Source organism: Epinephelus fuscoguttatus, linkage group LG12 (assembly GCF_011397635.1).
Source record: "Epinephelus fuscoguttatus linkage group LG12, E.fuscoguttatus.final_Chr_v1".
In the NCBI taxonomy this organism is placed as follows: domain Eukaryota; kingdom Metazoa; phylum Chordata; class Actinopteri; order Perciformes; family Serranidae; genus Epinephelus; species Epinephelus fuscoguttatus.
In genome coordinates, this window is record NC_064763.1 from 35,459,590 (window position 1) to 35,472,354 (window position 12,765).

At 39.0% G+C, this 12,765-nt stretch overlaps 1 protein-coding gene across 4 annotated transcripts in view; it reads right to left on the reverse strand.

Moving 5' to 3' along the window:
* Window positions 1-1,457: 1,457 nt before the first annotated feature.
* Window positions 1,458-12,765, reverse strand: part of p4ha2 (procollagen-proline, 2-oxoglutarate 4-dioxygenase (proline 4-hydroxylase), alpha polypeptide 2) — a 35,984-nt gene continuing 24,676 nt past the window's right edge. For 2 of the 4 annotated variants that reach the window (XM_049591727.1, XM_049591723.1), the window contains exons 10-16: window positions 12,214-12,313; window positions 10,323-10,376; window positions 8,421-8,480; window positions 8,284-8,349; window positions 5,895-5,963; window positions 5,083-5,179; window positions 1,458-3,154 (exon numbers count right to left, since the gene is read on the reverse strand). In XM_049591727.1, the coding sequence (XP_049447684.1) occupies window positions 3,084-3,154; window positions 5,083-5,179; window positions 5,895-5,963; window positions 8,284-8,349; window positions 8,421-8,480; window positions 10,323-10,376; window positions 12,214-12,313 (517 nt within the window). In that variant the 3' untranslated portion in view covers window positions 1,458-3,083. The remainder of the gene's footprint in view (window positions 3,155-5,082; window positions 5,180-5,894; window positions 5,964-8,283; window positions 8,350-8,420; window positions 8,481-10,322; window positions 10,377-12,213; window positions 12,314-12,765) is intronic. The other 2 variants (XM_049591725.1, XM_049591726.1) reach the window with 2 other exon arrangements.

The window sequence follows — 12,765 nt, forward strand, 5'->3', positions numbered from 1 at the left end:
AGACCAAGTTCATGGTATTCTCTACCTCCACCAGTGACTCGGAATATCCTGCTATCAAAACTTTAAATGGCAGCCATATTACTCAGGTTGAGTCCTATAAATATCTCGGAATTACACTTGACAGTCGACTAACATTCAAGACTCATATTCACCAGTTGACTCAAAAATTAAAAATCAAACTAGGCTTCCTGTATAGAATTAAAGGCTGTCTGTCTTCTTCCAGCCGTAAAACTATTGTGCAGTCAACCTTCATTACTGTTCTGGACTATGGCGACATTCTGTATTGTCATGCTACTCCATCAACACTTCAGCAGTTAAACCCTGTGTATCACAGTGCATTACGGTTGATCACAAATGATGCATTTCGTACTCATCGTTCTCTGTATCAAACAGTTGGATGGACTTCCTTACAGACAAGAAGAAATATCCATCTCGTTATTTATTTTTAAAGCTCTACTGTTAAAGCTACCAAACTACCTCACATCTCTTCTCTCTTTCAAATGCAGTAACTACCTAACCTTAGACATCCCCTGCATGCGCACAAATGTTGGTAGATCTGGTTTCAGGTACTATGCACCTTTTAAATGGAACGAGTTACAATCGACCCTCAAACTTGAATCTCTTGTTCCTCTTGGAGTTTTTAAAGCTTCTCTATCCGATGTTTTTCATGACTCATGTAATTGTTTTTATTAATTCCTTGTTGTGATGTTCCTGCTTGTGTGTTTTTGTTGTTATGGATGTTGCTTTGTTCTCAGGTCTCTCTTGATCTCAATGAGACTGCCCGATTAAACAAAGATTAAATAAAATTAAAAAAAATAAAATAAATTGATAATGAGATACATAACATACATTTAATAGGGTCGATTTGGGGCGTCACCAAGCGTGGGGGGAATTGATCAGTTGCTTTATTTCAGCTCAACAGTGGGACAGTTTGTACAACTCCTGTAAAGTTAGTTGTGTCAGACAAAGTTTAGAATAACAGATCTGTATGGGTCTCTGGTGGGGGCTCCCCAGCTGGCTCATAATAAGTGTGTAATGACTCCCAGCAAACAACACTGGAGATTCTATATCCACGCTTCCTCTGTTTACTGTGAGAAACCATGTGAGATATAGATAGTGAATGAACACACCAAACCTTTTAGTAAAAGACACTGTTTATTGACTTGTTTGTTTGCCACCTTGTAGAAAGGGCACAAAATGGAACAATGTAATAATTTAAACACTATATAAATAAAACCATCATGGACATGATTTGGAGGAAATTAATTTCTCTGCCATGTTTGAAGGAAAATAAAAAACACTTTGGGTGCAACTGATAAAGAATGGAGACATAGAAAGATGGTTTAATCACAAAGTAAAGCTGTCAACAATGAAGATACATTAAGACGATGATGATGATAAACAACAGAGTAAAGTTGTTTTTCTTCAACTCTGTCCTAAATTAACCTCTAAATACCTTGCAGTCAAGGTATTTTTGTAAACAGACATTTTTTAAAGTTGGCAGCCAAATATATATATGAATATGTTTTCAGTGCTTCCCAAAGAAACTTTCTGGACAACTTGAATGTGTGCTCGCATTGTAGAATTGGGCAGTGGTCAACTCGGGTGTAATTTGTAATATCACAGTATAGAACAGAGTCTACAGTTGGGTCCATACGTCTGGGTCCATCACCAAAAGCTTTTTTTTTTTTTTTTAAATTTTTATCAAAAGCTGTCCAATGTAAATATGATCCATGTTGGAAATGTAGAAATAGCTGTGGCACTGACGATCATGTCATGGTCGTGCCCTAAAATTGTCAGTTTCTGGCTGAGAGAGATTAATAAAATATTTTGGATTGATATGCCTCTAAATCCATCATCATTTTGCATTGGGATTAGATTACAGCTATAAACGTAGGTACAGATATATCCTTAGAATAGCTTTGTATGCTGCATCCATTACAATTTTACAAAATGGTTGGATGAAGAGCCCCCTCACGTTACAATGTGGTATGTAAAACTTATGTCCATTTTACAACTGCAGAGATTGTCACATGTGCTGAGAGGAAACCTGGAGGTTTTTAAGAGCTGGGCCCCAATATGAGTGAGTCAAGAGTCACAAGTATGGAGGTATCAAATATAACAGAATAAGTATATAAAAGACAACACTTCCCAAATTCTGCTGGTTGTCCACTGGTTTTTATTTTCATGTGTTTGTGTTTGCTCTTACTTTGTGGCTGCTATTACGCTTGTCTTAATTGTGGGTTTTTGTAATGTACCACCCTACTATTATTTAAAATAAAATAAAAAAATATTGAATGAAAATATTTATCAAAAATGAATACAACTTTTCTTTCTTTCTCTTTAAGAAATGTGCATACAACCTTGAAATAAATCAGATTAATCTGCTCATGCACGTCATTTGGTATGGTACAGTTTTCGTCACATCTCCTGTATGTAACAGATATTAGCTAAATCAATAAGGTCCTATTTGTAACACCACTAAAGCTTTTACTTTGAAAAAGTTAAGTCTCTTTAAAGTGTGAAGAGAAAAAGCTTAGTGGAGCAGTCTGAGGCACTGACAGCATGAACACACAGGTATTAGTTTTTGGTATCAGAGGGGGGAAAAAAGATTTGGCAGAGGACCCAGACATTTGGATCAACCAGTAACTTAATTTAAAATCTGATTTTAGTGACTATTAAATGGGGGTATACTGGCAAACCAAGATTACACTGACATAGTTTCACTTTTTATAAGTTCATTGGTAAATTCTATTTACATTTATAATAATTTCTCATCTTAATTCACACATTTAATTGAGTGGGGGTGGTGTGGGAATGCATGACAGAGAACTGAGCTCTGTATCTTCTGGTAAAAAAAAAAAATAAATAAAAAAACACTTAAGAAATTATCCAGCCATAAAACACATAAGTGTCACAGTTTCCTCCTGATTTTTTTTCCTTTATCACGTTGATAAGTTGGGGGAGATAAGTGTTTAAGTGTGTGTCTCTGAGTTGCATTGTTGCCATAGTTAAGGCACTGTTGTGGCTGTATGTGTATGTATGCGAGTGTTCTTGCACATTCCTTAGGAGTGAGTCAAACTTCAGTCCACCTCTGTCAGGCCACAGGGTCTTCTGAACTCCTGTCCTCGCTCGTGAATCCACTTGTTTGACACTGACAAAACAAAACAGAACAAAAGAATGTGAGGACCAGAAATATCAGAGCCAGTTAAGTAATGCCTGTGTTATACAATACAGAGACACTACATGTCTTTATAACCACAGTGTTCCATGTCAGCACGTGGTAAATGCTTTCCCCCAGTAAGGTTAAGTGTGCTCCTTCTAACACACCCTGCCTAATATATCAACACTGTTGTCATGATAAAGCTGCAGCAGTGTTTGATAGATTTCCTTGTTCAGGTGCTAAAATAACTTTGCTTTGTTTGTGCTGAAAAGAAAAATCATCAAGAAAAGTTCAAGAATATATTTTTGTTAAAATATCTTCTCCACTATATTTTTTACGTAGACTCAGGGTCTTTGGGGTTGACCAGAAGCTTATGTTTTTGTTTTATCAGGCTGTGTTAGAAAGGATCATCAGGTTTGGCATGTCAGCGCGGTATGGAAATCTCTCTGTTCACTCTAAATCTAAACTTAACCGTCTGGTCCAGACTGCAGTGAAGGTCATAGGGAGGCCTGAAAACTCCTCCTTGAAGTCAATCTATGAAGAGTCTGTCCTCAGACTGGCACAGAGAGCCGTATCCGATCCCGCTTACATCCTCAACTCAGAAAATGTACTGTTACCATCTGGCAAACGATACAGAGCCCCCATCTGCAAGCTTAACTGATTTAAATATTCACTTGTCCCTACCTCTATTAGAGTATTAGATAAGGTAACAGTTTGAGATGTGCAATATATGTTGATGCTGTGGTCTATCCCCTTACTGTACTTGTATGGGAACATGTGGGAATGTGTAATGTGTGTATTTATTGTATGTGCAGTATAGGTAGTATTGTATTTATTGTTGTGCATACGTGCAACTTTTGTTTATCTGTGTATTTGTTGCGCAAATGTGCAACTCTGTTGTTATTCTGTTGTGCAACTGTGCAACTTCACCTGTCTTCTCCTTCTGTAAGTCTAACTATGGCGGCAGCTTGTCTCAGCTCATGGAGTCCAAAACAAATTTCCCTTCGGGGACAATAAAGTATTTATCTATCTACATCAAAGGTCACAAGCAGAACAAGGACACTACGGGCACTATGTGCACAACCTAATCATACTGGGAGCATTTCTTCCTTGCAAAGCTTGGAAAACATATAAACAATGACTTGCCGGAGCTGGCAGCGCTGATAATGACAGATTAGAGATTAGTGCCATTCAGACACCACAAGCAGCACTAAGTTGGACTCGTGCATGTGCCAGTCAACTCACCACTAACTAAATCAGTCTGGCACACATGCACACAAGAAAGATATCAGGACTGACAGGATCCTTGGTGCACTATGATCCTGCCACAGTTGCCTACAGAGCCTATTTTAACAATTATCAGTGTTTACTTCTAAAAACCATGTGAATCTGTGTGAAAACCATTTTTCCTTTTTGTTTTGAAGGAGTAAAGCACAAAGCTCATGTGTTTTTTATCACACTAATTAAAGCCATGCCCTTTGTTTATAGGAATGACTGCTTTTATTTCAACATTTTACTCTGGAGGCAGTTGGCGAGATGTGCTCATCAGTTGGCGTCATATGCAGTTTAGAGAAAGATTAAGTTGGGTGTCATCAGCCAACACTGAAATGAGACGTGTTCTTGAATAACAAGAGAATTCGGCATCTGCAATGTGCAATACCACAGCACTTTTAAAACACTCTGAGGAACCATGCTGTCCACCATATAAACACAAGACAAACAATAAATATAGTTTATTCTTCACATACTACCTTGCACATATTGAGAAAATATTAAGGACTTTCTATGGAATCATATTGAAATGGCATCATATAACATTTACAATGTGTTATAAATTCATGATTCAAAGCAATTTATCATTAAAAATGCCTTCAAACTTTAATTTCTTGCTCTTGTGATGAATATTTACTTTGACTCACCCCATTTACTTCCTACTAAGACAGGACAGGCTGCGTGCCTGGTCCTATAGTCTCCCTCCCCACTCTTGAAGAGATTGTACCAGAAAACTGCTGTCCCCTGTGGAGAAATGGAACAAAAGTGATCCAATGTGCACAATAGAAAAGGAACGTGGGTAAAAACAAGAACAGATGCTGGGTCAAAGAAGACCTGGAACACACTGAGCATGGATCATTGCAGACCCAAGTGTTCCTCAAGCAGACTTTTGGTGGCTTGACGACTATACTATCGACGCCATATCGGCAAAGCAAGGAGATTGTGTTAAAGCAAAAGTAGTAGAGTACATCTGAAGTAAAACGTGAAGATACTGAAAGCTTGCAGGGAGAATCTGAGGATCTACTATGTGCCAGAAAATTGGGTGGGAAACAGCATGATTGAATTTGTGGAGTGGCTGATGTGCAAGACATTGGAAAGAAAAATTGAACTTAATATTGCCCAAATGCACCACGCATCCCAGGTCGATTGTAGGTTGCTTTCAAAGCTACAACACAAACAAAGGTGAACTCAGGTTTTAGATTTCATGATATGAGTGTTTAAGGAAGATCTATAGTACAAGCAAGAAACTAAAGTAAAGAAACTTTTGACAGAGAGATCAAGACGTGTATTATTTTCCTTGCCAGACAAAATATTTGGGAAGGATGGGAAAATGAAGATGCCTGATAACTGCAAGCTGACAATGGCAGAGTAAGCACGCTCACCACACTATGAACTGGCACTTAGCCTAGTATTTCTTAACACACAAGTGCACACAAAAAGACACAACTGTTGTCATCACCTTTCTTGGCCAAATCGCTGCTCCAAAGTCAGGGAAGACTGTGGCACCTCCTGCCTCGACATCACTCATCTGAGAAAAGACAACAAACTTGTTGGAGATGGTCTCTTAGGACTCTCCCTTTTCCCTTAAGGCATAATTTGCATCTTTTGAAGTGGAGTTGTACGAGGTACTTCTCAACAGTCAGTGTATTATATACTGTAGATGTCAGTTGGCACGGCACCAGTTTGGAGAAACAGACAGGAGTACCAGCACAAAAGCGAAGCAATGCAATGCTTAGACTGAGGGCAGCAGCAAAATGTATCTTTGTCACCTAAAAAAAAGTCCAACGTGAAAAAATCAGTATCAGTTTAAGTGTACGCTATATTTAGAATATTTTCACTGCTTTACCTTTCTGATGGGGAAGCCGTTCTCAGCCTCAGTTTCCCATCGATGTTCTTGTCAAAGCTATCAGACTCCATAGACAAAAACACTAATTTTAGCTCTGTGAGCACAGGCTGCTGGTCAAAAGCTGCTTCAATCAGTTCGTTTGTTGATGTTATTGTAAGATTTTGGTGAATATGAACTAACCCTTTAAAACACCAAAGTCACACAGCAACAGAAACAAACTACCTGATGGAGGCAGCAGTAGACCAGCCACTCCTGCGCTCAGTGATGCTGAACTACTGTTTTTCTCAATGGGTGTCTGGTACTGAGGAGGGTGATGTAACTGCTTCAGTTCCTCGTTGGAAATCGCTAACTGACAGCAAGGTAAGGCAGTGAAAATATTCTTAATACAGCATACACTTAAACCGGGACTTTTAAGGTGGCGAAAAAACATTTTCTTGCTGACTCCTCCACAACGATACATTGCTGAGCTTCTGTTCTGGACTCCAGCCTCAATCCAAGCTGGTGCTGTGCCAACTAACGTATACTGCACGCAATACACTGACTTTGGATAAGCACCTCACACAGCCCCACTTCAAAGGATTTGAACTGTCCCCTTAAAAAAAACCCTCTCATATTCAACTCAAAGGATGCATCTTTTTTTAGATACATCTGCATTTGTAGCTTAGCAAAAAGCTGTATACATTTGTTTTACTTTTCAGAGCAACATATATAAAAAAACAAACATAAAATGCACATATTGCTTTAAGTTATTTTGCTTTTAAGTAACACAAATGTGATAGTAATGCAAATAATATCCGTAAATACAGCCAGAAATACAAGTGGAAATACTTCTTTACAAATAACTGCTCAATGTGTGATAAATAACAAGGTCCTGTGATGGTCTTACAAGAAATAAGGTGCACAAAATGACAAGTAAGATATTTACACAGCAGTGAAATGTAAGACAGTTATGCACTACAGTGAGAGAAAACTACAAAGACTGAAGAAATACTTGTTTCAGAGCAAAGGAAAAGGAAGTATGGTCTTCTTTTGAACCGAGCCACCAGTTGTTCCACACATTATTTCATCACATTGTTTGATAAGAAAATCCATTTCACGTGACTTAGTTTGGATGATCAGTGGTGTCCCACAATATTTTTCTCCACAAGTCAAAACACTTGTTTGTTGATCTGAAGTGATGGTCTAATTGTGTACTGTAACTTTAAGAGGTGTTGTCCTTGTACCATTTGTTTCAGTGCCATATGAAATATTATCTGAATCATTCTTGGCCGTTATCACAATTTTGTTGGTTTATAATTCTGTCTAAAATGTTTTTAATGAATTCAGTGGCTATATATTATTTCTGTGGTGTTTGCTGCTACAGCACCTGGCTATTGTTTCCCTGCAGCAATCACTGACTTCATTGCTCTGAGTTTTGTTATGTAGTTTTATCTTGTCCATATCTTATGTTCAACTTATTTGATTACATTTACGATATACGTAAATCAAATATGCACTTCCACATCATGTATCAAGGCAAACAGCAAACTTCAATCAATCACTCATTAGACGGAGAGAAAAGAAAACTAATTTCAAGCGCATACCGCATTCAAAGACTACACATTTTTTTCCTTACATCGTATTTGTACAACCCAGTGTTAGCAAGGGTAGAATAAAGAGTGGCTACTACGTCAGCATGTTAATGGGGGATGCCCAAGAAAACTCTCCACAATATGTACTGGAACTGATTGACAGAAACTTCACTCTTAGATAGCTGACATCTAGGTGATGTTATATTTATTTGGCTACAATTTCTCAAAAGTTTTGTAAGTAGTACCTCAAGTAGATCTAAATTTTGAACTACATGACTGTAAAGCCACACTACACACCAAATGAAAGTCAATCAATCCAAGTCCAAGATTGAACCAGAGCTTAAGCAAATGCTCATGAAGCTACAACAAGACTGAGCCAAGATTTCAGGGGACTGCCTTCAATCAACGGCGACTGGAATGCACGTACTTACGTAGTTCAAAAAAGTCGCCAAGCGATTTCCAGTGCCTAATCTTTTGAAAGCATCAGGTTCATCTTTCTACAAAGATAAAATTCAAGAGTGAAAACACACCATGAAAACACTGCTCGCTCACACGCACGTGTACTTACGTAGTTTAGGAAGGTGGCAAGTCTGTTTCCGTCGCTCTTCAAGTTGCTGTCAAAAGGACGCTGCAACAGATGGTTAGAACGTTTAACCCTTTTCTAAAAAGACTCAAAGTATGACCCCGTCACGAAGGACACTAACTAAACTCACATCAAATGAAATCGACTATCTGTTACAACTAACTTTAAATGATATGCTTAAAAATCTAAAAATAAAACTGAGCACTTATCACTGTATTAGAAGATGTATTAGTCGGTTATTTTTGTAAGGAATATCCACAGACAACATTGACCATTTATCAGCTTACATAATTTGGTACATTCTTAACCTCGGGTCAGTTATGCAATGAGTTTGTTCACACTGACCATTTGTATAATGCTGTATTTAACAAATCAGTCATTCTATAGCAAGACTTTAGCCAGCTGTGCAGATGCAAGTACTACACACAGCTATAGATCCTACAAAATTCATAGATGGTTGCCAGATTAACACTCAGACAGACCATAGCTCACATCCTAGATCAAAGTATAAACATCAGGGATGGATGGATGTTTTTTCAGCGTATAGCAGAGAAATGAAAGCAAGACAAACCAGCTGCTTGGGAGGCAGACCACATACTTAGATTCAAATGATGGAAGTGATTGTGATATGTCTATGGATACAAGCACATATTTGAATCAGAGGAAATAAATGAGCAGACACATCTGAAAAAAAGCCACAAAAACAATCACAATTACATCACAGTTAACTTAAGTAACACTGAAATGAGGATTGCAATCAAAGACAAATTCAAGAAAAGGTGGCATGAGTAGTGGGACGAAGAGAGTGATGGTTTAACGGTGATGGTCTTATAAAATGAGAGGCACAGGAAGAAGCAGGAAAAAGGAGACAATAATATCCAGATTAGCAGCACAGTCTTTAAAATGGAAAACACAACACAGAGATGTGACTTTTGCAGACAGGCAAAACTTTATAGAACATTTAATGATTCATTGTCAAAGATTCAAAGCTGAGAGAAGGGATGTGATTCAGAGCATCAGCAAGATCAAGTTAAACTTTGCAAGTGGGTCACATCCATGCCCTCCAAACTGGCCCTATACATGCACCCCCCCGCCCCTCTAAGTTTGTCATCTCAAGTATGTCATTTTTGATAAGCTAAAAACAACACTGATTTTATGTCTTGGACATGGCTGACAGTGTGTCTGGCAGAACCCCAAAGGGTCTTGCTCTCATCAGAGGAGAATGCTTTATAATCAAGGTCCTCTTAACCATTATCCTCAGTCTCAGACACAACCTGATTAGGTGCCAACGTTCGCTGAGAGGTCAAAGTCATTTGAATGGGAGCATAAAGAGAGCACACAGAGCATCAAGATAAACGGTTTTGAGCTTTAAATGTGTGTGAACTATCAGTGTCCTCACAGGAACCATACTACCCTGACACCACAGCCGGGGAAACATCAGGGGTTCTCTCACTGGTGCAGGTATGTTATGAGAGGTCAGGCCCTGAAGATAAAATTGCATGTGACCTGAACCTAAACAAATATGTGTAAAATGTTCATATTTCTTAAATGTTTTATAAAAACAGCCTGGGATAATATAAACCCCAAAGAACACAGATGGATACAAAATGTACACAGGACACTGAAAACACATCACTATGTTAACTTTAACTTTAGCAAGACGTCCCAATTAAATTAAAGTTATCAAATATAAAGCAAAAAATAATGTCAGCAAACACTGAATTGGGTCAAATTGACTTCTCTACTCAATCCAGGGTTTCAGCAACATTTGGCCCACACGTTCTTTTCAATCTGCTTTCAAGGACTTGAAGCATGTCAAGTCATGGCATGCAGATTTCCACATTCACACTTACTCACACCCTCACTTTCACCCATGAGTGAACTCACCCTTGAGAAGTCATAATGTGGCTCGTACTGTCCTCCAACTCCATAGTTAGCGACCTGGTCGGCAAATGACAATATATTTAAAAACAAATAAACAAACAACCTATCGTTCAATTCAAAAAGATTCAATGCAATACATGTCCATGTGCTGTATCTTTGATCCTGTGAATGTTGCCTTAGAGATCTCCAAATAAGGCAAAATAATTGGTTGATAACTTGATTTTTCACAAGGTTAATTTTCATAGTTGAAATCTAAGCTGTAATAAACAATAAGTGTTATTTTGAAAATATTTGCAGTACACCTTGCTACAATTTACAACTCAGCTGTGGACTTAAAGGGACACTGTGTAACATTTTCAGTTGTTTATTGGCAAAAATCGATGTCTGCATTCATAAATATGTCATCATTGGTGTACTATTACCTCCACCAATAATCTGATTTATTTTCGTAAAAGGAGAATTTCGGATTTGTTTGTACATTGTGCAGGTAAGTCGTCTGAGGGGTTCCATAACATTTCGTCATTTTGAGAATACATCAGCGTTTTCGTTGAAAGCCAGGCCAGCGCTGCGTGACTGAGAAGCTGAAGGAGAGAAGCAAGAGGTGCTTCGCTACTACCCCGGCACTACTGCAGCATAACAAAGTCCCACTCTTTGAGCACAACGCAGGATCATGCATGTGCAGCATCACGGGAGACGGAATCCTTGTCGCCAAGAAAGCGCAAAATACCCTGGAAATCCAGAGTTCTCGCAAGAGCACAATTTGAATTTGCTCAGCGAGTCACTCTGGCAATCAGTAATGATGCTCATTACCTATGCCCATGAAACCGAGCTCCACCAATCACATCGGTGTATCTGATATAGGCGGGCCAGAGGCGAGCTTAACAGATGATGACAGCGCTGCGACGACGAAGTCCAGAATCAGTCAGTAAACACTGCAAGATGGCTAAGGATAAACACCAGTTGTTTGAAACAGCTTTGGCCGCTACAGTGAACGAGTTAGACTTGACTTTTTCTCTAAAAGAGGAACAGAAGACGGCGCTCGAGTCTTTCCTTTGCAAGAAGGACGTTTTTGCTGTTTTGCCGACCGGATACGGCAAGAATCTAATCTACCAGTTAGCTCTGCTGGTAGCGCTCTGGATACGTCACCCCATATATTGTTCTGATTGGTCGGAGTGTTATCCAATTGCGTGCAGTGATATTTACAAATGCATGCTTGGTGCCGCCTCTCGAGTTGGGCCATTTTTATTACTCATGGCCAGACCCTAAATCTTTCTAGATTTGGGTCTGGATTTCCAGGCTAAGCGCAAAAGGGAATCAAAAAGAAAACATGACCGGCAAATTAAAAAAACGAGCTCTTTCCTTTCCCAGGTCGAAAGAGCTGCTGAAGGAGAAAGATAATGCAATCACAGCTAACAGCGGCGCTAACAGGGACACAAGGAGAGGGATGAGGTGTGTGAGGTTGAGCCACTTGTCAGTTGTCAAAAGACAAAACATGATTGGTTTGTTTCGATTTACACCCGCCCCAACAGTCCTACGTTGTAAACACAGCCAGCGTGGTGAGGAGGGGGTTTGTCAAACTCAATTCATCCCTTCAAAAGGCTTTAAGGACACTATGCAATCATTTGTCTTACTGTGTGATGACTGCGGTGTTATTTTTTACCCTTTTGTTGTCTTATTGTCCACTGTTGTACTTATTTTGCTTCGTTTACATTTTTTGTGCGACTGTTTTTGACATACACACAGTCCTGAGTCACATGCTGTGTATCTCACTTTCATTTTAACAAGAGCTAATGTTGTCTAAATAAAAAAGGGTGCATATTAGATTTCTGTGTAATATGTGACATGATGATATAGTAATATCTGTAAATTTGTCATATGTAATGCACTACATTACCTGCAGTAACTCTGCAGTGTCCACTGTAAGGCCTGTGATGTCTTGTATTCTCTGATTGACTCTCTCAATCACAGGGTCGTCCTCTCCTTCCAACCATGCACTGGAAAAAAAACAAAAAAGTGTACAGACAGTATAAGCACGTAGTACAGTGAGTGCATACATGCATACACATTAACACTGGGTGGGCGTGGGATGTTAAGGTCATTGAGTGCTCAGACTTGGCACTGGGGGCTGGACATTTCAGTTTCTGTCTTTCTTCACCTGCACCTCGTCAGCAATCAGTCCTGGTAATTTGGACTAAGTGAAAAGTTTTTACCAGATTTTCCACACGGCTCTACTGTTTTAGTGGTGCAGTTACGTGTCATAAACCAGTTGCCAACCACAGCTAACTTGCTAATGTCCTACTCAGGGCTTGACGCTAACTTTTTTCCCAAGGAGCACATGTGCTCCTAAGTTGAAAAAGTAAGGAGCGCACAAAGAACTTTCGGGGCACAATGTAAATTGATCAAATAATGTGTTTTCCGTAATAAACGTGATGCAAATAGACATTTA